At 40.5% G+C, this 24,431-nt stretch overlaps 1 protein-coding gene across 2 annotated transcripts in view; it reads left to right on the top strand.

The window, feature by feature from the left end:
• The window catches only part of Gtf2f2 (general transcription factor IIF subunit 2), a 134,719-nt gene that overhangs the window by 90,954 nt on the left and 19,334 nt on the right, over positions 1–24,431 (top strand). For both annotated transcript variants that reach the window (XM_052732717.1, XM_052732718.1), the window contains exon 6: positions 22,176–22,275. In XM_052732717.1, the coding sequence (XP_052588677.1) occupies positions 22,176–22,275 (100 nt within the window). The remainder of the gene's footprint in view (positions 1–22,175; positions 22,276–24,431) is intronic.

A 24,431-nucleotide genomic window follows, 5' to 3' on the forward strand; every position in this document is an offset into this window, starting at 1 on the left:
TCTGACCCCCAGGTAACTTTATTTATTAACATACAAATAAAATCACATTTCAGTACAAATAAAATATCACCATACAGCCGGGCGGTGGTGGCGCACGCCTTTAATCCCAGCACTCGGGAGGCAGAGGCAGGCGGATCTCTGTGAGTTCGAGGCCAGCCTGGTCTACAGCGCAAGATCCAGGAAAGGCGCAAAGCTACACAGAGAAACCCTGTCTCGAAAAAACAAAAAAAAAGAAAAAGGAAAAAAAAAAAAAAAGAAATCACCATACACAGGCAAAGCAGTAGGAATGGTACTTTGTAAACCATCATGAGTAAATAGATGAAGGAACACGTTAAGGCAGCAGCCTGTGAGTAAAGCTGGCAGTAGAGTATGTCGGTGCTAGGCTGAAGGCTAGTCTCCATCTGCTGGTAGTCCCTGGTGAGTGTCCTTTACTATATAGGAATTTCCTAGGTCTCTAGGGCTTTATCCTTGACACACCCTCCTCATTCAGTAACTAACTTAAATCTTTTTAAATATATATTTTTATGTGTTTTGCCTTCGTGTATATGTGTATTATGTATGTATGTGCACCATGTGTGCCTGGTGCCTATGGAGACCAGAAGAGAACATTGGATCTCGTGGAACTGGGGATGGTTGTGAGTTACCATGAGTGCTGGAAATTGAACTCAGGTGCTCTGTAAGAGCAACCAGTGCTCTTAATCAAAATATTTTCTTTTTTTAAGATTTATTTTTGGCTGGAGAGATGGCTCAGGTTGAGAGCACTAGCTGGTCTTCCAGAGGTCCTGAGTTCAATTCCCAGCAACCACATGGTGGCTCACAACCATCTGTAATGAGATCTGGTGCCCTCTTCTGGCCTGCAGGGACATTACAGGCATAACACTGTATGCATAACAAATAAATATATATTTAAAAAACTGCTTCATTTAAAAAAAATTTATTTTTATTTAATGTGCTTGCATGCAGTGCCCTTGGAGGCCAGAAGAGGACATCAGATCCCCTGGAACTGTAGTTACAGACAGTTGTGACTTACCATATGGGTGCTAGGAATAGGACCCCAGTCCTCTGGAAGGGAAGCCAGTGTTCTTAACCATGGAGCTATTTCTGTAGTCTTCCTTTAGGTGCACTTATCTCTGTAACTCTTTGCACCCTACATTTTATCCATTTAAAATACATCAGTATAGATACATATCTATATATGTATGTATTCATGTGTGTAGTGTGTGCATGTGTGGAAACTCTAACATGTGTGTGTCCTCCTGAGACCCAATCTCCCGAGTTTCATATTCGCGTGTGTAGCATTCCCCTTGACCAGAGGTTATCAACTTGTGGGTTGAAGGGGTTGCATATCAGATATTCGTATTATTACAATTCATAACAGTAACAAAATTACAGTTATGAAGTAGCAATGAAATAATTGTATTATTAGGGGGTCACCACAACATGAGGAACTGCATTAAAGGGTCGCAAGCGTTAGGAAGGTTGAGAACCACTGCCCTTGACTGTCATACTTGGATGGCTGTCATTTTAACGTACCTAAACCCACTCTAGAATCCTATTGTAACACTAAGTAAGCTGTGGTTTTTGTTTCTCAATATAGATTAATTGTGACAGCAGTACATCAGATCAAGCACTGGGCTCTTGCAGGTAGAAGCCTGTAGTGGGTAGCCATTCCAGCCTTGATCTGGAAGTTCCAAACCCCATTGAGGCTTCAGTAACTGTCACGCCTACAAGGCGGGGCCAAGAGAGGACCCTGAAGACCCGATATCCCGATGTGCTGGCTCTCTTGGTTCCTGGACCCTGGACGCTGGAGGTAGACCGAGCAGAGTTCTCCAGACCCTCAGGACTTTGTGGTTGGATCTTGAGACTTCTTCAGCCTCCTCTCATTCATTGGCAGCAGCCCAGGAGACCACCTTCTGCCTACCAAACAGAACAGTCTCATCTCCAGTTTCTTCTGCATGTGAACAAGCCTTTTGCCAGATCTTCAAGTGGCAGCCTCCTCCTTATCGTGCAGTTCCTCAGTTCACGTTGCCCTCCCTGGCCCTCTAGGCTGAAATAATGTAGCCTTCCTCTCAGTGCAACTTCCTAGTTCCTTGCTGTCTTAGTCACTGTTCTGTTGCTGTGAAGAGACACCATGACCAAGGCAACTCTTCTAAAAGAAAGCATTTAACTGGGGGCCTTTCTACAATTTTAGAGCCTTAGTTCATTATCATCATGGCAGAGAGTGTTTATTAGCATGCACAATATTTGGGGGAATACAATACCACATTTCCTCTCTTTTTGTCTAAAATTTAAAAATACATAACTAATACAAGAAAAAATATATCCAGTAAGTATATACAATATACACAGTCAAGATTACATTAACGATGTCTAGTCCATTAACATTTGACAGATTCAGATAAAAAATTCCATTATATATATTAACAATGTCCAGTCCAGTAACATCTGATAAACTCAGACCAAAAAATTTTCATTACTTATCTTATTTAAAACAAGCAGTAGAGAGGGCGGGGGAGATATTGCTGGGTCTGGTGTGGGCTTTGAAACCTCAAAGTCCACACACACACACACACACACACACACACACACACACACACACACGACACACTTCCTCCAGCAAGGCCACATCTAATCCTTGTCAAATAATGCTACTCCCTGATGGCTAAGCATTCAAATATATGAGCCTGTGGGGGCCATTCTCATTCAGAGCACCACACCTGCCATGTTACTTCTCAGTTTTATTCTTAACACTTAAACTACCTTTGTTAGTTATGACTAATGCTTTGTCTGTGTGCTCATCAACTTCAGGGTCCTCTCTTGGTCCCGCCTTGTAGGCATGACAGTTACTGAAGCCTCAATGGGGGTTGGAACTTCCAGATCAAGGTTGGAATGAAAAATACTTGTTACATGAATACATGTTGCTTATGATCTTGTTTTTAAATGGTGTGTTTGTCTTGTCTGTTTTGTGATTATGTGAATATGTGTGCAGAGGTCAAAGTTCTATCCCCTGGAGCTGGAATTGAGGCACTTGAGATGTGTGAGCCACTTGAGATGCGTGCCAGGAATTGAACTCTGGTTCCCTAGAAGAATGGTGCATGCTCTTAACTACTGAGCCATCTTCATCCCCTTAATTTTCTTAAGATTTTTCTTTTTCTCATGTATGGGGGTATGCTCCATGTATAGGGTGCTTGTGGAGGGTCAGACCCCTCAGAGCTGGAGTGACGGGTGATTGTGAGCTGCCCGTTATAGCACGTGGATCCTCTAGAAGTGCAGCAAGCTGTGAACTACTGCGCTGTCTCTCCAGCCTCTTTATAATTTAAAGTTTGTAGTCTTCGGTTTGCTATTTTAGGTTTCTGTATGTCCCAGCCTAGCTTTCACTTGAGATTCTCCTGCCTTAGTCACTTCAGTGTTGGGATTATTACAGATGTACCACCATGTCCAACTTAGTCTGATTTGATAATCAAGTTACAGGCTTTTCTTCTTTTGTTAAATCCTAATGGTTTTACCCTGCTGAGCCATCTCTCTACCCCTCCTCCAAAGTTAATTCTTCAATCTTAGTAAGAATGTATTTTCATCATAACATTTAACCAGGCGCTGGTGGCGCACGCCTTTAACCCCAGCACTTGGGAGGCAGAGGTAAGTGGATCTCTGTGAGTTCAAGGCTAGCCTGGGCTACAGAGTGAGTTCCAGGAAAGGCACAAAGTTACTCAGAGAAACTCTGTCTCAAAAAAACAAAACAAAACAAAAACAAAAATCTATCTATATATATATATATATTTGGTGTGGCATATTATTTGATATATACATGTGCTGTCATTCTGTGGTTGTAATCTTAAGTGTCCCCCAAAGATTTGTGTCTGAGGTTTGATTCCCCAGAGGTGTATTGTGAGGTAGGGAAACTTAAGTGCAGCCTCGTGAAAGGTAGGGCTTTTGCCAAGAACATGTGGCCTCAAAAAAGAAATTAGGGTACCAGCTGTTCTTCCTCCCCTCTTTTGCATTGCAGCCATAAAGTGAGTGGTTCTGCCCTTCACTCACTCCTTATAATGATGTACAAGCTAATCTTGGACTAAACCTCTAGAAGTATGACTCAGAACTTTTCTCTTTGTAAGTTGAATGTGCCATGTATTTCTTATAATAATGGAAAACAAGCACAGTTTGACAAGAAATTAAAGATGTCCATACCTGTTGAAACCAAAGTTAATACTACACAGAGCAGAATCCCACCCCCCCACCCCCGAATCAGTATTTTATATTGTTGATAATATAGAGCAGAGTTTTTGCCCCATTAGTTGTCAGTATTCTGTACCATAAAATGAATGGTGTCCATAGCCAAGCTTCACAAGTTCATGCAGTAATCCTCAAAGTAAGTTTTGAGCATTTATTATGTGGCAGCAGTCAGGGATGAACAGATGAGGAAGACACTCATCTTAGAGTTGCTCACTATAGATAATTGTATCTGATATTCAGTGTTCCACATAATTAAATATATTTGTATAGTCCATCTACTTCATGGACTACAGTTACACCATTAGCCTTTAAAACTTCATTTCGCAGTCCAGAATGACGCAGGTGTATAGAGAAAACTTGCTGCACACATGTGCATACACACACCCCTCAGAAGGCTAACGTGACAAGAAGTACTTTAATTTGTGAGTCTGTTGTTTACCACAACTGTCTGCTATACTCATCAGTTTGGGAGGAGGTGGGTGTGGTGATGGACGGACAAATGCTATTGTTCACAGAATTTTCGGTTCTTATTATATAATTACATTGGGTGCCATCTGGCTTTTTCCTGTAGCGCGTTAATTACTCGTGGTTCTTCTGTTTCTGTTATTAGTGCACTTTGGCTTAGCTGCTTTTTAAGTACAAACTTTAAGTGTTTGTTTTTTTCATCATAAAATGTTATCCTTTGGGGTGAAATTCATGGAATCCAGCCCATGTAGGCTCTAAATGGTGGTACAGTGTACTTATTCAGATATATATATATAAAATAACTACTGGTAATCATGTTAAAGAAATAATTTATTTTTGTTTGTTTGTTTGTTTGTTTGTTTTTCGAGACAGGGTTTCTCCGTGTAGCTTTGCGCCTTTCCTGGAACTCACTTGGTAGCCCAGGCTGGCCTCAAACTCACAGAGATCCGCCTGCCTCTGCCTCCCAAATAATTTACTTTTTCATGAATATTTTGTTCTAAAAATTATCTCTTGGTTTTTCTCTGTTACTATGTTTTTCTTTCTTGAATTTTATAGGAATAAGTTGTTTATATTAGTTTATATTTGTCTTTTTAACTTTGGAAGATTGAAGGTATTTGTCCAGTAAGATATACAGTTAATAAGCTCAAAGAGCTGGCAAGAAAAACACAAATAAGGATAATTACCATTCCGTTGTGGATATTTGAGAAAGGGACTCATATTATAGACCCAATTGGCCTGAAATTTACTGTGTAGCCCACGCTGGCCTCAAGTTCATGGCAATTCTCTCTTCACTTATTAGCTATTGCTGTCTCCAGCAAAGGTTTCCTGTATACTTCTTAACTGATCTAATGAAAATAACTGTAATGGGTCTTTGTAAACAGTGTTACATAGTACATCTGTGCACACCTTATATACAGACTTCATTGAGAACCAAGCCTAGCCTGCCTTCTCTTTAGCTCACGTTTTCATATGAATGAGCACCTGTGTTTGAACTGCGCTCTGGGTGCTTCCGAGTACCGTCAAGAATAGCATATGGTCTTTCCAAGTGGGTCCTGGGTATTACAGTTCGCATGTTCTTTTCCTTGTCTTCTGCAGTTCATCCGTTTTCTCCCAGAGCTGCCATTTTATCATGTTAGCAGTCTCTTGCAGCCCTCTCCTTTTTGGGGAGATATGAGTGGAGACAGAGTTTTTCTGTGTAGTCCTGGCTGTCCTGGAACTTACTCTGTAGACCAGGCTGGCCTCGAACTCAGAGATCAGCCTATCTCTGCCTCCCAAGTGCTGGGATTAAAGGCGTGAGCCACCAATGCTGGCTCTTCTTTTCTGATTTACTGTTTTTAATTCCTGGGAGCTAGGAATCCAGTGTGTGTTAAAGAGGGCTGCGTAAGTTCTGACTTGAGTGCTCAGAGCTGCCATACTAAGCTTTGTGACATCTATTTTGATTGCTGAGATGGTTTCTGAAATTCTTTTTGGTTCTGGTGAAGGCGCATGTCATTCATAGTATCTAATAAGTCACAAAATGAAAGAAGGTTGTCTCAACTTAAGACCCTTCATTAAGGTAACTTGGACTTTGTGATAATGATACACTTGTGCCATCTTTCTGTAACTTGGCTATATAATAAAGTATTGCTAATTAAATATTCTGACGTCTTTCCCAGTGCTTGGCTAGGAAACTGAACCGTGCAAACAAACAAGCTCTTACTATTAAGCTGCTGATTTCCAGAGTCGATTTCTCTGCTGATCATTAAAATTTCTATCATGGCCAAAGTAGGCAGCTTCAAAGTCTAGTTTTGTTTTGACTAGTGGCCAAACCCTGTGCTTCCTGTGTGACACAGGCGATGCTCAACTGTTGCTTTGCACTGCTGTCCCCATATCAGGGTATTTTATAGTTGGTCCGATGAACATTCCTTAACTCTCCAGCTGCATTGTGAGCCACCTTCTTTTGTAGGCACTGTCAGTGACTGTATCTATAAAACACAAGAAAGATAAGATTTCTCTTTTAAAGGTTTGCCAAGTACAGGCTCTTTCAAGCTTTTGTGTGAGGATGCAAATCAGCTCAGGTCTGTACCTGGAATGTAGATTCCAGAACCAGCAGCAGAAGTCTGAGCTGGAAGTAGACACAGTAGTTCACAGACAATCTGAAGAGTGTGGTGTAGGTGGCCCTTAGAGTGTGTAAGAGCTACTGACATATAAAGTCTAAAATGTAAAGACTTCTTAACAGGTGGTATACTTTCAAATAATATGCAGACAAGAATAAAACAATGCTCTATTTAACCCAAATTCTATTTCCTCTGCAAGCTAAACTGTAGTCATATGCTACAGAATTTTTTTTACAAGAGACCATAAAATTATCATCATCCCTTAAAATTATCACTTCATTAAATTGTAGCTCTCTTAGTTGGTGAAGTACACTGATGTTCACACAATGACAAAGTGAGCTGATAATATATTTCTCAGAAGTGTCCAGGCTGTTCTTGAAGTCATCCTCCTGCCTAAGGCTTCAAAATGTTTGGAGTGTAGGTGCCCACCCTCTTGCCCAGCCCAGAAGTTTGTTTATTTGTTTGTTTGTTGGTTGGTTGGTTGGTTTTTTGAGGCAGGGTTTCTCTGTGTGGTTTTGGAGCCTGTCCTGGATCTCGCTCTGTAGACCAGGCTGGCCCCGAACTCACAGAGATCCTCCTGGCTCTGCCTCCTGAGTGCTGGGATTAAAGGTGTGCACCACTGCCACCTGGTCCAGAAGTTTAACTACCTCACCACAGTTAATCTTTGCCCTAAAAAACAGCATTGGTCTCTTAACATGCTTCCTCCCAAAGACAGTAGTGAGTAGAAGGTTAGAGCAAAGACAGGAACATTCAGGGACTTTTTAAATGCAGTGTCAAAGAATGTATAGTGAAAGGTACACTGCCAGAAGTTGTATTACTATTTTCTTCCACAGAGAGGATTCTAGGTAGCTAGCGGAGACTTAGTTGTATTATGGATCTTTTTGTACATTACAAATTCTATTCCAAGTGGTTGGGTTACCCATCCAAAACTACGTGTGGGACCATAGAGCATGTCGCAGGGGTGGAGGTTTCCTCCTTGTAGGTGCTTGGTTTGAGCAGCCCTCCCTTCAGAAGCTGATGCCATTCCTATACATAGTGAGGCCTGTTTCCTAGTCATCTTTGCTTCTCCGTCACTCTGGTTTCCTATCAGAAAGAGTAGCATTTTGCTTCTTGCAGCTTAATACATATTAATATTATCTAATATAGGTTAATGTCTAGAATATTACAGTTCCCAGTGTTACTCATTTTCTCAGTTTTTATTACTTGTTTGATCTTCCATGTCAAATTAAAGACAATTTTTACCAAATTAATAAAGCTCCAGTAAAAACTTTTATTTTCAAGCCAGGATATTGAAATGAATGTGCTGTTTGACTATTTCATCTTAACCATGTAGAAATATGGTTAATCATGTAGAAATACAGCTGCCAGATCCAAGCTTTCTTTTGAGTCTTCCTGTAGTGCAAATCCTTGGTAGAAAGTTGAGCATTTTTGCTAAGAATTGGCCTATTGTAATTGCTTTCCTTTTAATAAATATGGCACAGCTGAAATACAGAAAAACTACTTGGGATACTTACACTATTGGCATGTAATGCTTTTTCCAGTTGTTTCTCTCTTTCCTTAAGGTATATCACTATTAACCTATAAATGTGTATTGACGTTTTTTTAAAAATCTCACTAGCATATGAAACCTAGAAGGGTATATAATCATTTGACATAAAATATGTTCTCATAGTTATTTAAATAAAAATGTAAAATAAAGTGGACTATTGATCAGATATAGACAAGAACTTGATTTTGAGTTTCAGTTTATTGATTTCTTTACCCTAAGAAAAACAAGATTGAGCACTACGGAACTGCAACTGTACGGACTGGTTTTCTAAAACAGACCCATGGTGCATACGTGTGTGAACACTTACCTAGCCACGAACTTTCAGCACATGACAGTGACGCTTCACTACAAACATGTGGTAAAACCTTTGTGTGCAGAGAGCATGCAGTGGGCTTCCTCTCTAGTGCCCCTGCCTTGTCTGCTTTCACTGAAGAGTTCTCTGGAAGTTTTATTAATGCACTTTAAACAGATTGTAGAGCAGTAGTTAATGTCTGTTACCTGATGGCTTCTGGACTCTGAATGTATTAAGTAGAGTGTAACTGAATAACATGGTGGATTGTTGACGTTTATGCTCACTTTGTAAGTAGCTGGGGACCACTGCTGCAGTAGAGAGATGAATAAAGTACTTGGGGAAATAGGACGCTGTGGATCGAGGGACAGCTTCCCTGGGGACGTGCAGCCCAAGAAGGCATTGCCATGAGAGATGAGGACCAGGACTAACAAAAGGCTTCCTGAGTGAACAGCCTTAGAAGCTCCAGAAGGTTTCTTTGGGAGCTGTTCTGCCTTGCCTTCCCTTCTGTATCATGTCAAGGCTTTTGCTGCAGGCTTCTGCGATGCACTGCCCAGGTAGTACTGGGCCCCAGCCCTTTGGAAGTTAGTGTCGCATGTCTGCTCACTACACTCACAGCCCATTCTTCCGTTAGCTAGCTCTGGAGCATTTGTTTCTTGTTCACTTGTCCTAGCTCATTCTCCTTACTCTTCCTGCTGGACATGATGTGCAGTTTAAAACGAGTCCTTTGCTACAGCCCCTCCAGTTTAATAGCCGGCTCCCAATAGCTTAGCTGGGCATACGGGACTTCTTCAGTCTCACTTCCGTCCTTCTGTCTGTTCCTCTCCTGCTTTCTTCCTTTCTCACACTCTCTTGTTCTCTTTTCTTACTTTCTCTCTCTTAGAACTTCTGAGATTTCCTCAGCTTTCATGGAATTGGTCACCTTCTCCTGTGACCCTATTCTCCTCCCTTTTGCACAGTAAATGCCTACTGAGGACATCCTCCTCCTAAAGCAAGCCTTGCCTTAGTCCTCCAGACAATCACTCCACCTTCTCTGTGGGTGTGTTCACTTCCTATTGCAGCTCTCCTCCATGGTCTTGTTTGGCTCTCTGGACTGGCCTGTGACAGTCTGTTGGGAGATGGTAGATGTGTGGAGTTAGTTTGCAAAGGGGCTTTTATTAGAAGAGGAGCGTGACTGGTAAGAAGGAAGCACGAATACATATTTCAGAGAAATTGCGGAGTATTGATAGATAGAATGCATTGTGGTTCGAGTGCTGGAGTGTGGGAGAGAGGCAGCTCCAGTGTATGTATTGGGAAATGCGGATGGTTGATGAGGTCCTGTTCTGGAAAAGTGAGAGGTGGGAGGATGAGAGGAGAATTTCTAACGGGGCAGTGTGCGCCAGTCTGGGATAAGTAGCATAGGGTTTACAAGACCTAACAAAGAAATTTAGAAGGATAAATCAAAGAACTAAAATAACCTAAAGGAACTTATAAGCTGACACACTTTACCAAAGATGAGACAAAAATGCCGGGTGGTGCCGGTGGCAGCGCACGCCTTTAATCCCAGCATTTGGGAGGCAAAGCCAGGCGGAGCTCTGTACCAGCCTGGTCTGCAGAGCAAGATCCAGGACAGGCACCAAAACTACACAGAGAAACCCTGTCTTGAAAAACAAACAAACAAACAAAACCAAGAATAACATTGCCTTATATTTGTGCAAGTCAGTAAATTTTGTTTATTGCCAGTCTCCATAGTTCCGGTGGTTTTGGGGGAAATCTAACTAAAGCAAGTCCTAGTAATGTGTCTGTCTGGTATGAGGTGCTGTAGTTCTTAGCGATACATTCCATGTAATTAAGACAATGCTTCACTTAGAGCTAGAATTTTGTAGTGTTACAGCATCAAAAGATCACAATATAACATTGAATGAAATAGCAGCTTTTGTTACTTAGAAGGAGTCCGTGAAGAATGACAATATAAAATCATAAGAAATGGCAAAAAGCCTTTTGGATTTTCTTAGTTTGCAACTTTTGTATGGGACGAATTATTTGGCATGGAAATTTAACTGCTTCAGGTCAAATCCAAATCTAGCATTTGCCTTTTGAAACTGTTTCTCAGGTGTTTATCTCCAGCTTTTATTTTTACTGTTTAAAGTTTACTTTCTTCTAATAAGAAAAACATGTGCACAAAGCCTCCTTTTACCCTCCTATGTATCCCCTCAATGAAGAGAGAGCCAGAGACCATATGGCTGAAGGCTGTGGGGGCCCTTTGCCTATTCGCAGTCCTGTTTGGCAATCTTGGAGGTTTTCCCCATGTAATATCAATATCAGTGCCTCAGCAGCTGGTCCTAAATAGAGCTCTCTCCCTTGAAAGCTACCTCCTTCTCTAATTTTTTTCTTCCTGGCTTGATTAGTCTTTAGTTAGCACGAAAATCTCTTTTAATTTTTTAGACAGCATGCTAAAATTTGCATTTTCTTTTCAAAAACTCTTTATGAATCTCAGCCCACATTAGTGGCTATACACTGCCAGATATTTCCCATCTACTCCAGCATTTATATTTTCATGGAGTCACTAATGAATTAGCCTCTTGCTATATTTGCTTAGTCACCATAGCAACAGCCCTTGGTTAGTATACACCTGGGTAACTTCCTGCAGTTTGACATGATGCACAGCCAACAATTCTGATTTCCACTTATAGGCAACTGGAATTTTGTAGATGGTACTTTTTAATTTACTGAAGAGAAGTTGTTTGATTCTACTGCTGTATTGTGTTGGTACGCATCACATAGTCAAAGAGTGTAGAAATTTTAATTTAGAAAAATGATTCAGACTTGTGTAGCTACCTAGAGAAATAGTACTTCTCTCATTGTAAACACCTTATTTGATCTCTAGCCTTAACATTTTTAAGAGTCAGAGAAATTAGGTGTTACAAATTGAGGTTGCTTAATAGCCTAGGTATTTAACTTTAAAAACTTCAAATAATTCTGGTTATAAGCCTTTCGGTGTCTTTGTTTTGTTTTTTTGAGACAAAGTCTCATTCTATAGCCCAGGCAGTGTTCACACTCACTATATGATCCAAGTTAGCCTTGAATTCTCAGTCCTTTGCCTGGGCACACACAAAAAGCCTTCAGGTTTTTTTGTTTTATTTTATGTGTATGAGTATTTTGCCTGCATATATGTATGTGTGTGCCCATGTAGACCAGAAGAAGGCATCAGACCCCCTGGAAATGGAGTCAGTAGATGTTTCTGAGCCACCCTATGGGTGCTCAGAATTGAATCTTGGTCCTATGCAAGAGCATCAAGTGCTCTTAACCACTGAGCCATCTCTTCAGCCCCCAAGCCTTCAGTTTTTAATATAATAAAAGATGAAAACTGAAGATACTTCTCATCACAGTAATGTGTTGTGGGATGTTCTCTGTGCTGTGAATGTATTGCTATGATTGATTGATAAATAAAATACTGATTGGCCAGTAGCCAGGCAGGAAGTATAGGCGGGACTAGCAGAGAGGAGAATTCTGGGAACAAGAAGACTGAGTCAAAGAGACGCTGGCAGCCACCATGATGAGAAGCAGATGTTAAGATACCAGTAAGCCACGAGCCACGTGGCAACTTATAGGTTAATAGAAATGGGTTAATTTAAGATATAAGAACAGTTAGCAAGAAGCCTGCCACGGCCATACAGTTTGTAAATAATATAAGTCTCTGTGTGTTTACTTGGTTGAGTTTGAGCAACTGCGGGACTGGCGGGTGAGAGAGATTTGTCCTGACCGTGGGCCAGGCAGGACCAGAAAAACTCTAGCTACAGTAATGTTTTCCATCTCCCTGCTGTCACATTTGTGTTAGATCAGCCTCTTTGAATCTCATTTTACGTCCTTTCTTACACTTCTCAGTCTTGCTATACGGCCCTAGTTGGCCTGGAACCCAAAGAGGTCCAACTGCCTCTGTCTCTGAAGTGCTGGGATTACAGGCTTTGTGCCGGCATACCTGGTAGCCTGCTTAATTAAGCCCACACTTCTCCTGAGTCTGTTTCCACTATGTAAATGTGATGCCTTCAGATTACATGTAGTGCAAATATGTCCTTCAGAAAACACACGTTCTCTAATAGACATTTTTGGGGAGAGAAGATAGTATGTTATTCATGGTAGCATTTATAATTTGAAGAGTCTAGTCTATCTTAAATGACATAAAGAATATCAGTGTGCCATCTGCTGTGAAATCTCCAAAGGCTCATTTTATTTAAACCTTCGTGCTCCTTTCATATATAAATTGCTCTTTTAAACATTCTCTATACTTTTAAGCCACACAGTTCATATGAATTATTTCCATAAAAGTCCACATTCTTTTAATATTCTCATTTTGACCCTTACTGATTTCCTTCATGGCTTTAAATAAAAAGAGAAAAAATAGGCACGTTTTAGACTGTTCAGTCACGTGTGTTCTTGTACTTTGTATCTTTTCATTTGTTCCTGCCTAACTTGGTTATTGGGTAGATTGTACCAGGAATCCAGGGTTTTAGCTGTGGTTGTTACTAGAACTGTATCCTGTTCTATGGACACGGACTTTGCCCTTGCCTTCAGACAGCATGAAAGCCTTGAGTCAGTTGTAGAGGGATCTAGAGAAAGGAACTTGGTATAAAAATGTTGCAAGGTGACTAATTTGGCAAAAGTTGCAAGAGCTTTTACCTTCCTACTTTCCTCCTGGAAATCAACCTGAGTTGATTTTCCTGAGTCAGCCAACCTCATTAATCAGTTTTCTGCCCCCCACCCCATAATAGGTTTCTCCATTGACACAGTAAGCCAGATCAAGCCAAACTGAAAACTTACAATAACAGGTTTATTTGAGCAAAGCAACTCCGGAACCGGTTCTCCAGTCCTAGAGATCAAGGCTGGAGAAGCCACATGCCCAAACTAAAGCAGGGAGATTATATGGTTATAGGCAAGGAGGTGATGATGTGTCTACCACAAGCTGGGTTTGTGCCCCAGTTTGGTCAAAAGCTGAGCACTCTGGGGGGGGTGGGGGTGGGGGGACTTGGGCAAGCAGCTAGCAGCTTGAGGGGAGGAAGCTGCAATGGCTGCCAGGAATGCAGAACTAAGCTTTTTGATGTCTCCGCTTTGTTGGGAGATTCTCAGAGTGGTATGGGTTTGGAAAGATAGGAGTGGGCTTTCTGGATTATGTAGGGGTGAGCTGGAGGTTCCAACTGAACACTCATGTTGGTCACATACACAGTTGTATACCAAAGCAGCATTTGCAAAGTTCTGCATAAGTGACCCAGGTCACTATGCCAGCAACTCAGAAAAGCAGGCTATTGCTCATCACTTCGTGGCTTGCCTCATGGCTCCGTGTAGCTATATTGTAATTTTTACTGTCTGTATCTTGTTGCTGCAGAAAACTTTGCATTTAGCACAAACAGGATGAACCATTTCTACAGTGCTTTCCTGCTTCTACTATTAGCATGAAAAATATTATTTAGTTGGACCCATGCAGTTTCTAGCTCTATGAAGAAAATTATGTAGTCTTCATGGATCATGTTTTAATATGGGGGAAATGTTTTAGACTAATTGTTGGTCAAAGTAATCTGTATGTTTCAGGATCTTCCACTCAAATATATATGTTTACTTTCATTAAATTCAGACACATTCTAGTCACTACTGGTTGAAAATCATATGAGACTTGACTTGAGTGTCCCAAAGGATTGGATGTTTAAAGTATATCAAATATATCCAGACTCCAGTGAGCCAGTCATGGTTGTATATGCCTGTAATCCCAACATTGATGGGGCTGATATAGGATTACCAGCCTGGACTCAAGTGAAACTAAGTGTCTAAAAAAGCTTTAAAAAAAAAGTGAAATAACAGTTAAAAAAGTGGTATTTTAAAAAAAATTATGTATGGTTACTCTATACCGTCAGCTATCAAATTTTATGTCTTTTGGTGCAAATGTAAATTGTAATGATTATTAAAGATTTATTATGTATACAGTTGTATATCTGCATATATGTCTGCATGCCAGAAGATGGCATCATCTCATTATAGATGGTTGTGAGCTACCATGTGGTTGCTGGGAATTAACTCAGGACCTCTGGAAGAGTAGCCAATGCTCTTAACTTCTGAGCCTTCTCTCTAGTCCCTGATGGACATTTTTAATCTAATGTAACGAAACACCACCATTAAAATAATAATAAATGAACACAGGTTTCCTAAGTCGTATTTCTAAAATCTAGTGTATAAACCAAGTAATAATTAAAAGATATGTGCTTCTTGAGGTAATTCCTATACATATTGGTGCAATATGGGTCCTTCAGTAGCAACAAGTACAATAAAGTATACTAATAGTATGCCAACATTCTTCTCCTCCTGTTCCCTTCCCTCCTCCTCTTGCTCTCCCTCCCCTTCTTTTCTTTTCCTCCCCCACTCCTCCCCTCCCCCTCTTACTCCTTTTTCTGTTTTTCCCCACCCTCATTCCTGAGGCTGAGCCTAGGTTCTCAAGCACTACTGAACTGTGTGTCCTCAGACCTCGTTAAGGGCTTTACAATTATTTCATTATTTATGTGTGCGTGTGTGAGTTTATGTGTTACCATATGTGTGCATGTGTGCCCACAGGTACCCTCAAAGGTCAGAGAGCTTTGAATCCCCTGGAACTAGGGTTCCCAGTGGTTGTGAGCCACCTACTGTGGTTGCTGGGAACTGAAGATGGATCCTTTGGGAGACCCATAATCCCTCTTAACCACTGAGCCATCTCTTCAACCCTCTATTTCATTTTCCTTGATAGCATTTTTCTTTGGTACCAAGATCTTAGGAAAACTGACTAATTTAACCGCCATTACACCCATGCTGAACTGAAACTGGAAGCCCGGGTGTGTGTGTGCTAGCCCTTCCATGTGGTGTGGTTCACTTTTGTACTCTGATGTACATTGTTTTTAAGAAGATCGTTTGTGCCAGAAATTTACTCTGTGTGTGTGTGTGTGTGTGTGTGTGTGTGTGTGTGTGTGTGTGTGTGTGTGTGTGTGATGTGATGTGATGTGATGTTTGCAGGTGTACTCATCTTTAAGTGTATGGGAAATTATGCCTGGCCTGAACTAAGAAAATAAGTACTGCAATGGATAAGTTGAAAGCTACCAAATTTCTATTACTTGAACAAAATCTTGAGTCAGTGTGAAGATGAGATACCCGGTTGCTCCCAAAGTGTGACACCTTCTCCTTGACCCCTCCCCAGCTGAGCAGATGTTCTTACTGCTTGCAGCCAGGGTGCTGGGTACCCTGCTTAGAGGAATCCTGTCCACTGAACATACCTTGATGCTAAAGAAGATTCAGTTAGAAAAGAAAAGGAAATCATAACCAGGCATGGTAGTTCATGCCTTGGATCCCAGGACTTGGGAGGCAGAGGCAGGCGGATCTCTGTGAGTTCGAGGCCAGCCTGGTCTACAGAGTGAGATCCAGGAAAGGCGCAAAGCTACACAGAGAAACCCTGTCTCGAAAAACCAAAAAAAAAACCAAAACAAAAAAATGAGTTCCAGGACAGCCAGGGCTACACAGAGAAGCCCTGCCTTGAAAAACAAAGAAATTAAAAAAAAAAAAAAAAAGTGCGGGGGGGGGGGGGGGGGGGGGGGGGGGGGGGGGACACGGGATCATGGAAGATGGTGAAATGTTGAGACAGTGAGTTAAGGTATTTGTATTTTGGAGTGTTTAGTGGAGATTTCTACTGTTTAACTAATAGGTAAATAGAGACTATTGCCTACTCTTGTATATTCTCCCTGGAGAAGTAAGAATTAGTTAAGTGACTGACTGTGTTGTACTATTTCAGGTAAAAACAGAAGCTAGGCAGTAGTTCTTTTAAAGACATTTAGAAAGTCTTTATTACGCTAAATGTCATTTATTTCACCTTACTCTGCCTGTACTGAAAACTGTGGGTGGATGTTGTTTCGAACAGAAATCTAGAGAAAACAAAGTCCAATGTGATTCATCATTTCCAAATGATTCTGGGCCCCTCCTCAACACCTGGCTAGCTGATATAATAGATCCATTTGGGATATGATATTTTCTTTAAAAGCTGTGAATATTTAAAATGGAGATAGTGTGTTTATCAAACTTGAAAACCATCTCAGTTTATTTATAATTGATTGTGATATGGATGATTAGTTCTGCACAAGGAATCCTGATTGGTTGTATTTTGAGATGGAGTCTTATTTTGTTACATAGACTCTCCTCAAACCCCTGGACTCAAACATCCCTACCTTACCTCCCTGTCTAGTATCTACAACTGCAGTGTGTGCCTCTGTGGTCATCGACAGTCTAGGTTGCCCTGGATCTGGAGACTTGAGTTACTTTATTTTTATGCAGAACTCCTTTTGGTCTCGTTTTTTGCATTAAGAAGGAGCTAATGATTGAATCATGTGATAAGTTGCTGGTTTTAGAATCCAAAAATGATCACATTTCTGTGTTCTATAGAGTGAAGTTTGATTTTTGTTTTGTTTGTTTTCCCTAGCCTGACTACAGCTGTAATGTACTCCCCTAAGAACAATCTAGATGAATCCTTCAGCCAGGTCCTGGATTCTCCATGGCAGAATTGTGTGGAAGGAATTACTGTTCCTTTGGAATTAATAGCTTGGTATAGATAGTATATGTGAGGTTATTTCTGTTTGGGGTTGTTATTTTCAAGGCTTTTTTTTTTTTAATTTTGGGGGGTTTTTTGTTGTTGTTGTTTTGTTTTTGTTTTTTTTGTTGTTGTTTTGTTTTTTTGTTTTTTTGAGACAGGGTTTCTCTCTGTAGCTTTGGAGTCTGTCCTGGACTAGCTCTGTAGACCAAGCTGGCCTTGAACTCACAGAGATCCACCTGCCTCTGCCTCCTGAGTGCTGGGATTACAGGCATGCGCCACCACCACCCAGGCTCAAGGTTTTTTTTGTTTTGTTTTGTTGGTTTTGGGTAAGATGGGTGGGTTTTGTTTGTTTGTTTGGTTGGTTGGTTGGTTTTCAACTGAACTAGTTTGGCAACATTTGCTAAGTGATATCTTAAGGGTTTTGTTTTTGTTTTGGTTGTTGTTGTTTTGTTTTGTTTTGTTTTTTTGACACTTAGACCTGAAAACACCATCACTACATTCCTTAGAGTCAGCTGGAGTGGAGGACTGTCAGTCCCTGGCGGGGAGCACATTCTCTTTTTGGTTCACCATTTACCTCGCAGGGCCCTGCAATTCATAATGTAAACACCATTGCAGCATTTATTTATCTTTTGTGCTACAGCTGTATCTGATTCCAATTCATGTTATTCTTCAAATGACAAGCTTTACAAAGGACTGCCTACTTTCATAAGACTCAGATACCAGGCAAAACAGACAGATTTCTCTCTTCTGGCTTTGGCCAAAACTGTAACTAAATTGATTTTTCCATTTCAGCATACATGTAAGTGAGTTGTTGAACGCAGGGAGCTAGGCCTTGGTGGCTGTCTTAGTCAGTGTTCTATTGCTGAGAAGAGACACTATGACCATGGCAGCACTTGTAAAGGAAAACATTTAATTGGGGACTGGCTTACAGTTCAGAGGTTTAGTCCCTTTTCATCGTGGAGGGAAGCATGGTGGAGCACATGCATACATGGTGCTGGACAGGGTCTCAGAGTTCTACATCTGAATCCTGGGGCAGCAGGAAGGAAGAGAGACATATTAAGCATCTAAAACCTCAAGGCCACATCTACTCCAGCAAGGCCACACCTCCTAATAGTGCCACTCCCTATAAGCCTATGGGGGCCATTTTCATTCAGACTACCACAATGGCCAAGAACTGGAATGATAACACTGTTGTGTGAATAGCAGTCAAAGAAACAGGTTTTGTTGTTGTTATTTGGATTTTTGTTTTGAATTAGGTGTAAGTATCTTTATGTGTACATGTTAGTACAGGTGTCAGTGGAGGCCAGAGGAAAGTTTCAGATTCACTAGAGTCGGCAGTACAGGTGGTTATTAACTGCCTATGGACGCTAGTAAGCAAAGTTGGGTTCTCTGCAAGCAGAGTATGCACTCTGTGTGCTCAGTATGTGCTAAGCCATCTCTCCAGCCCCTAGAGCACGGTTTTTAAAGCACATTTTTGTTTACTGCTTTGCTTTAAATTTCTGATTTTCTAGGCTGGAGAGATTGCTCCACTTTTTTTTTTTTTTTTTTTAAGATTTATTTATTTATTATGAATACAGCATGTATGACTGCCCGCCAGAAGAGGGCACCAGATCTCATTACAGATGGTTGTGAGCCACCATGTGGTTGCTGGGAATTGAACTCAGGACCTCTGGAAGAGCAGTCAGTGCTCTTAACCTCTGAGCCATCTCTCCAGCCCCGAGATTGCTCCACTTTTAACAGAACATACTACTCTTCCAAAAGACCAGAGGTCATTTCCCAGTATCCACTTGAGGCAGCCTAGACTTGCCTATAACATCAGCTCCAGGGGACCCGACACCCTTTTCTGGCCTCTACCCACACACAGACACACATACATAGTTATAAATTTAAAATTAAAAGTTTGACTACATAAAAGTCATATACTGTGACAAACAAGTGTGATTCAAAACTACCATAGCATTATAAACATGTTTTCAAACACTTTTCTTTGTGAGTAGAGAATATTAAAAACCTACAGTTTCTCCTAACCTTTTAATGTGCAGATTTTTCTGAATCAGTTGTCCTATAGTGGTATTAGGAATTCATGCCAAATATCTGTTAAGTGGTTTATAAAACAAAGGTGATCAATAATACCATATTTCTTATGCCAAGCATGATGGTACACACCTTGAATCCCTGCTCTTGAGAGGCAAAATCAAGTGGATCTATGTGAGTTTGAGGCCAGGCAGGTTTGCCTGGTGAGAAAACAAACAAAATGAAGAATATTATATTCCTTATTACAGTTTCTTGGAAATAACACTGTACTTTTTAGTGTTCTGAAAAAGATAAGACTTAATCTTAGATATAGTCAGGACACAGAAGCATTTAGCTTTCTCCTCATTCAACCTAGCACTTCTGTCTGTAGTTGGCTACTCTGCTTTATGAACTGAATATTTTCAAATTACATTGTATTGAAAAACCCAGATAATCCTTGTTTTGATGTTGAAAGTGTGGTAAAGCCAGCAGTGTTTAATTTAGAGCATTGTTAGTAATAAAATAGAGTTGCAAATTGTCCTGGCACATCATGAGATAATGTTAAATGAATTATTTAGTGTTAAATAAAAAAGCCTGCTAAGCTATTTTAAACTATTCATGGTTAATGAAAATATTTTAAGATTAAGTTCTTCTGAAATGTGTTGTATTTTCAGTCCATAGATTAACCTTTTGAATTTTGAGTCATAGGATGTCCTCTTTTAATTAAAACAAAACTGTGAGAATTGACTTTTTTTAATGTATAATAGAAAGGTTAAATTTTTGTATGAGCTCTTTATTTAAAAGAAAACAACAATGTGTTCCTTTATTTAAAATATTTGATGCCTTGATAATAAATGTGACACAACTCTGATGATGAAATTGACTTTTAGAATTGAAAGGAAAGTGTGCCTCGTGAACATGAATCAGAGTGCAGAGGCTACAGATAAATCCAGGGTACAGGTATGGCGAGACTAAGCTGCCATTTGTAAAGAGCGCTTGCCTAAACACACTGGAACTCAGGACTTCAGATGTGGGGTAATGGGAGTGATTGATTTGGAAAGAAGGGGCTGGTGCTGCCTCCTCCTTGATGTCTCCAGAAGAATCATAGAGGGAGGTGCTTGAAGCAAGGGAGGTCATCTGATTGGCAGCGTAAGGATTTCCACATGGAGAGGTGAGCGGAGTGCCTGCGGGCAGGGAGGGCCCAGTCACAACACAACAGACTGCCGCTTTATTGTGCCAAGGAGCTACCGATGCCTAGTTCCTACACTTGGTGAACATGTCTTGTCTGTCTCCATCACTCTCCTCCCTCCCCTCCCCTCCTGAGGGTCTCCCCAAATCCCTTCAAGACTGCTTCACTTAGAAGTGTCGCTGTATCCTTTTTGCCTTCCCTAGGACCCTGAGCAGCTCTGTACCAGCTAACCCTCGTACATTTTGTAGTCACCTTTCCTCCCTATCACTGTTAGCTGACTGAATGCCACCTGCCCTGTCCCCAGGACTGCTGTTAACTGACTACAACATTTGGTTAGTGTCTAGGTTCAGCCTTTTCGTTATATCCCTTACCTCTAACCAAATGGGGGTGTTTTCTTTTAATTTATCTTCTCATTATACAAGTCATAGGTGTTTATTGTAGAGATTTGAGAAGACTCAATGAAAAAAATCTTAAAATGTATAATTTTGATCTCTTCCCATCTTTCATGTACTTCCACATTTAAAAAAAAATTAATAACTGAGGCTGGACAAAAGGTGCAGCAGTCACAAGTACATACTGCTCTTCCAGAGCATCTGAGTTCAGCTCCCAATACCCATATTGTACTGCTCACAACCACCTAAAACCCCAGTCCCATGCAATCCAACACCGTCATTTGGTCTCCTTGAGCCCCCACATACATGTGACACACGGGGGGGGGGGGGGGGAGAGAGAGAAACAGGCATACACAAAAATAAAAAAAATAGGGGTTGGGGATTTAGCTCAGTGGTAGAGTGCTTGAAGACATAGGGGTTGGGGATTTAGCTCAGTGGTAGAGTGCTTGAAGACCCTGGGTTCGGTCCTCAGCTCCAGAAAAAAATAAAAAATAAAATAAATAAATAAAAATTAAAAAATTTAAAAAATAAAAGTAAAAATAAACAACCTACAACAGTAGCCAAGCTGTTTTCTAGCCTGGTTCTCGGTTCTCCATTGCATCCATTAATTCCTTAAAGGCTTCACTGCATTCCATTCTTGAGTGGGTCTCAGTGAGATTCAGAAGGGATAAGCCCAGGTATTTTTCCAAAAATACTTTTATTTCATGCTTATTCTTCAATTATAAATTAGCCAGATATGGTAGGCAATTTTCTAAAGTATGTTACATTTTGTATTCTGATACCCTGCTGATGAAAAGTCTAAAGGTACAATGAATGATACCTTTGTGTCTTTAAAAATAGTCACTTTTGTGAGCTGTACTTTTCCCCTCTTAAAACAGATTTTTGGATTTACTGTGCTTATAAACCAAATGGATTAAGAAGCAGATTTCATATATAAATGAGGACTCAATAAAAATCCCAAAGTCACTGCATTTATAGGGTAGTGTCCTCATGGCATACATGGAATTGTGTGTTTATGGTTGTTTTTCTGAAGGCAGGTTTCTGTTGTTTTTTTTTTTTTTTAACGCATCTTTATTTCTTGTCAGGATAGTGGAAGCTTTGGATTAATCACGATGAATTTTAGACAATAAAGACAATTTGTTTTGCTTGAAGAGTTTGGTTTACCCATGCAACATAGTTTCAGAACTACTTTCAGGACTGTAGTGACATAACTTGTATGTTTAGCTTATGGGGCTAGTTTTTACATTGTCGTTTTTCTGTGTTTCTAAGTATTATGGTAAAGCTACTGTGATATTCTGAGCTTACTTGCTTACATGTTATTAGTAATTTCATAACTCTACAGGATCCACTCTACTAAGCAGTATATTAACAATGCCTTCTGTTTTTCAGATTGCAAATAGAAGAGTCTTCCAAACCTGTAAGGCTGTCACAGCAGCTAGACAAAGTTGTAACGACCAATTACAAGCCTGTCGCTAACCATCAGTACAATGTAAGTCTTCTGTGGGGCTTCATCAGTGTCACAGATCCTTAAGCTCTGGACCTTCGCAGTCATGCAGCTTCCTGTGACCTGTGCTAAGCATAGAAAGGTGCTTGCTCTTTATCTGGAGCTACATGTGGAAGGGAGCCACTGTCCAAATTGTTCTGATCGGGTCTTACAGATAGATAATACCACTTTATTCTCAATGTTTCTAATCACAACAGACTTTATAAACATAAATTTACTAATTTTATTTGTTTTCTGTATCTGTATGGTTTACCATACCAGTTTTAATGTGCTGACAGATTTTCAAATATCATACAGAAATATGTACAACTCTGTGTCATTATTTGAAAATCTTAAGGGTTCTGGAACAGTGGTGGTTGTCCTTGTTGATTATTAAGATTGCTTTGTTTCATTTCAGGTGTCACAGGCATTTTTATGGTCCTTCATTCGTATGCAAAGTGAGGACTGCCAGTGTTCTTAAACCTTTCTATTGAAGTATATGGCTAGGACAATGTATGATAGAGATGTAAATTGTCTTCTTGAGTATCCTAGCGCATTATTATGTCCGTTACTTTTTTGAGGGTCTCTAGACTGAACCTGCAGGTCACTGATTCAGCTAGACTAGCTGGCCAACAAGCCCCAGATTTTGGAATTCAGTTCCTCTTTTTTTAGAATAATTCATGATTTTATTTAATCTATTTTAATTGTGTGTACAACTCATAATATCCATATATTAATATAGGATGATAATATATTATATATTATTAAGATATACCTGAGTGATTCGTTCTTTAAATTTTTTGCTTGTAGAGATGTTAATCAAAAAGTATAATCAGGCCAGGTGTGGTGTCACACACTTTTAATCCTAGCACTCACTCTTGAGGCAGATGGGTCTCTGAGTTCCAGTCCAACCTGTTCTACATAGTGAGTTCCAGGCCAGCCAGGGCTACATAGTGAGACCCTGTCTTAAAAATAAAGAAATAGGGCTGGAGAGATGGTTCAGAGGTTAAGAGCACTGACTGCTCTTCCAGAGGTCCTGAGTTCAATTCCCAGCACCCACATGGTGGCTCACAACCATCTGTAATGAGATCTGGTGCCCTCTTCTGGCCTGCAGACATACATGTAGGCAGAACATTGTACACATAATAAATAAATCTTAAAAAAAAAATAAATAAAAATAAAGAAGTATAATTAGGGGCTATATATATAAATATATATATATATATATATATATATCCATCCTTTGGTAAGGTGTTTGTCTGGCAAACAGGAAGCCCTGAATTTGAACCCCAGCACTGCATACAATTGATCATGGTTGTATATGCTTGTAATCCCAGCATGCTTGATGAAAGCAAAAGGATCTGAAGTTCAAAGGTTAGCCTCAGCTGGAGCAAGTTTGAAGCCAGCTTAGACTATATGAAACCCTGTTGAAAAATACACTTGATCAAAATTAGCTAATATGTAAGATTCCTGCCAACTCTCCATCTCGGAGTCAAAGTAACGATGCCACTGTCTGGTGGACTTGTCATCATCCGCCCCTGTGACTCTCACAGGTACTCTGTGGTCTCATAAAGAACTGTCCTCTGCTGTCTCTGTGGTGGTTCTTAGTGTGACTCATATGCTAGAATCACCCAGAAGGATCTTTCCTAAAGAGGGGAAATGCCTCCAGAAATTAACTCAGTTCATCGAATGTGGATTGTGTTTTAAGCTCCTGGGTTATTTTGGTTTGCAGCTACCAATCCGAAGACAGGAACTTTTTATAGTTGTCTGCCATCTGTTGAGAAGGGAATGGGGTTCTAAAGGCACCAGGAGACGGTCTTCTAACTGAAGATGTGTCTTCTCACCTTTGTTACCATCCCTGCCCTCTTGTTCTGAGTTTAATAAAGGACTCTGTGTCTAGCTTTTGGTGCTAGAGGAGCTAGGATAAGCTAACTGGAAAGCACTGAGGGAAATAATAGAGTTGTTACATAAAACCTTCCGGTGACAGCCTCCTCCCAGGAACTAGGCAGGCGTTTTATGTTTATGCGTAGTCCTTTCCCTTCCGTGAGACAGCCAGCTGCTGGTCTCAAGAACTAAGGTTGTTGAACTTTGAGCTTTTCAAAGTTAGGTGCCTAAGAATACTACATGCCTTGTCCTTTTGAATTTGCTTACCAAGGATTGAC

This window comes from Peromyscus californicus, unplaced genomic scaffold (genome assembly GCF_007827085.1).
Source record: "Peromyscus californicus insignis strain IS unplaced genomic scaffold, ASM782708v3 Scaffold_12__1_contigs__length_115047231, whole genome shotgun sequence".
NCBI lineage: Eukaryota > Metazoa > Chordata > Mammalia > Rodentia > Cricetidae > Peromyscus > Peromyscus californicus.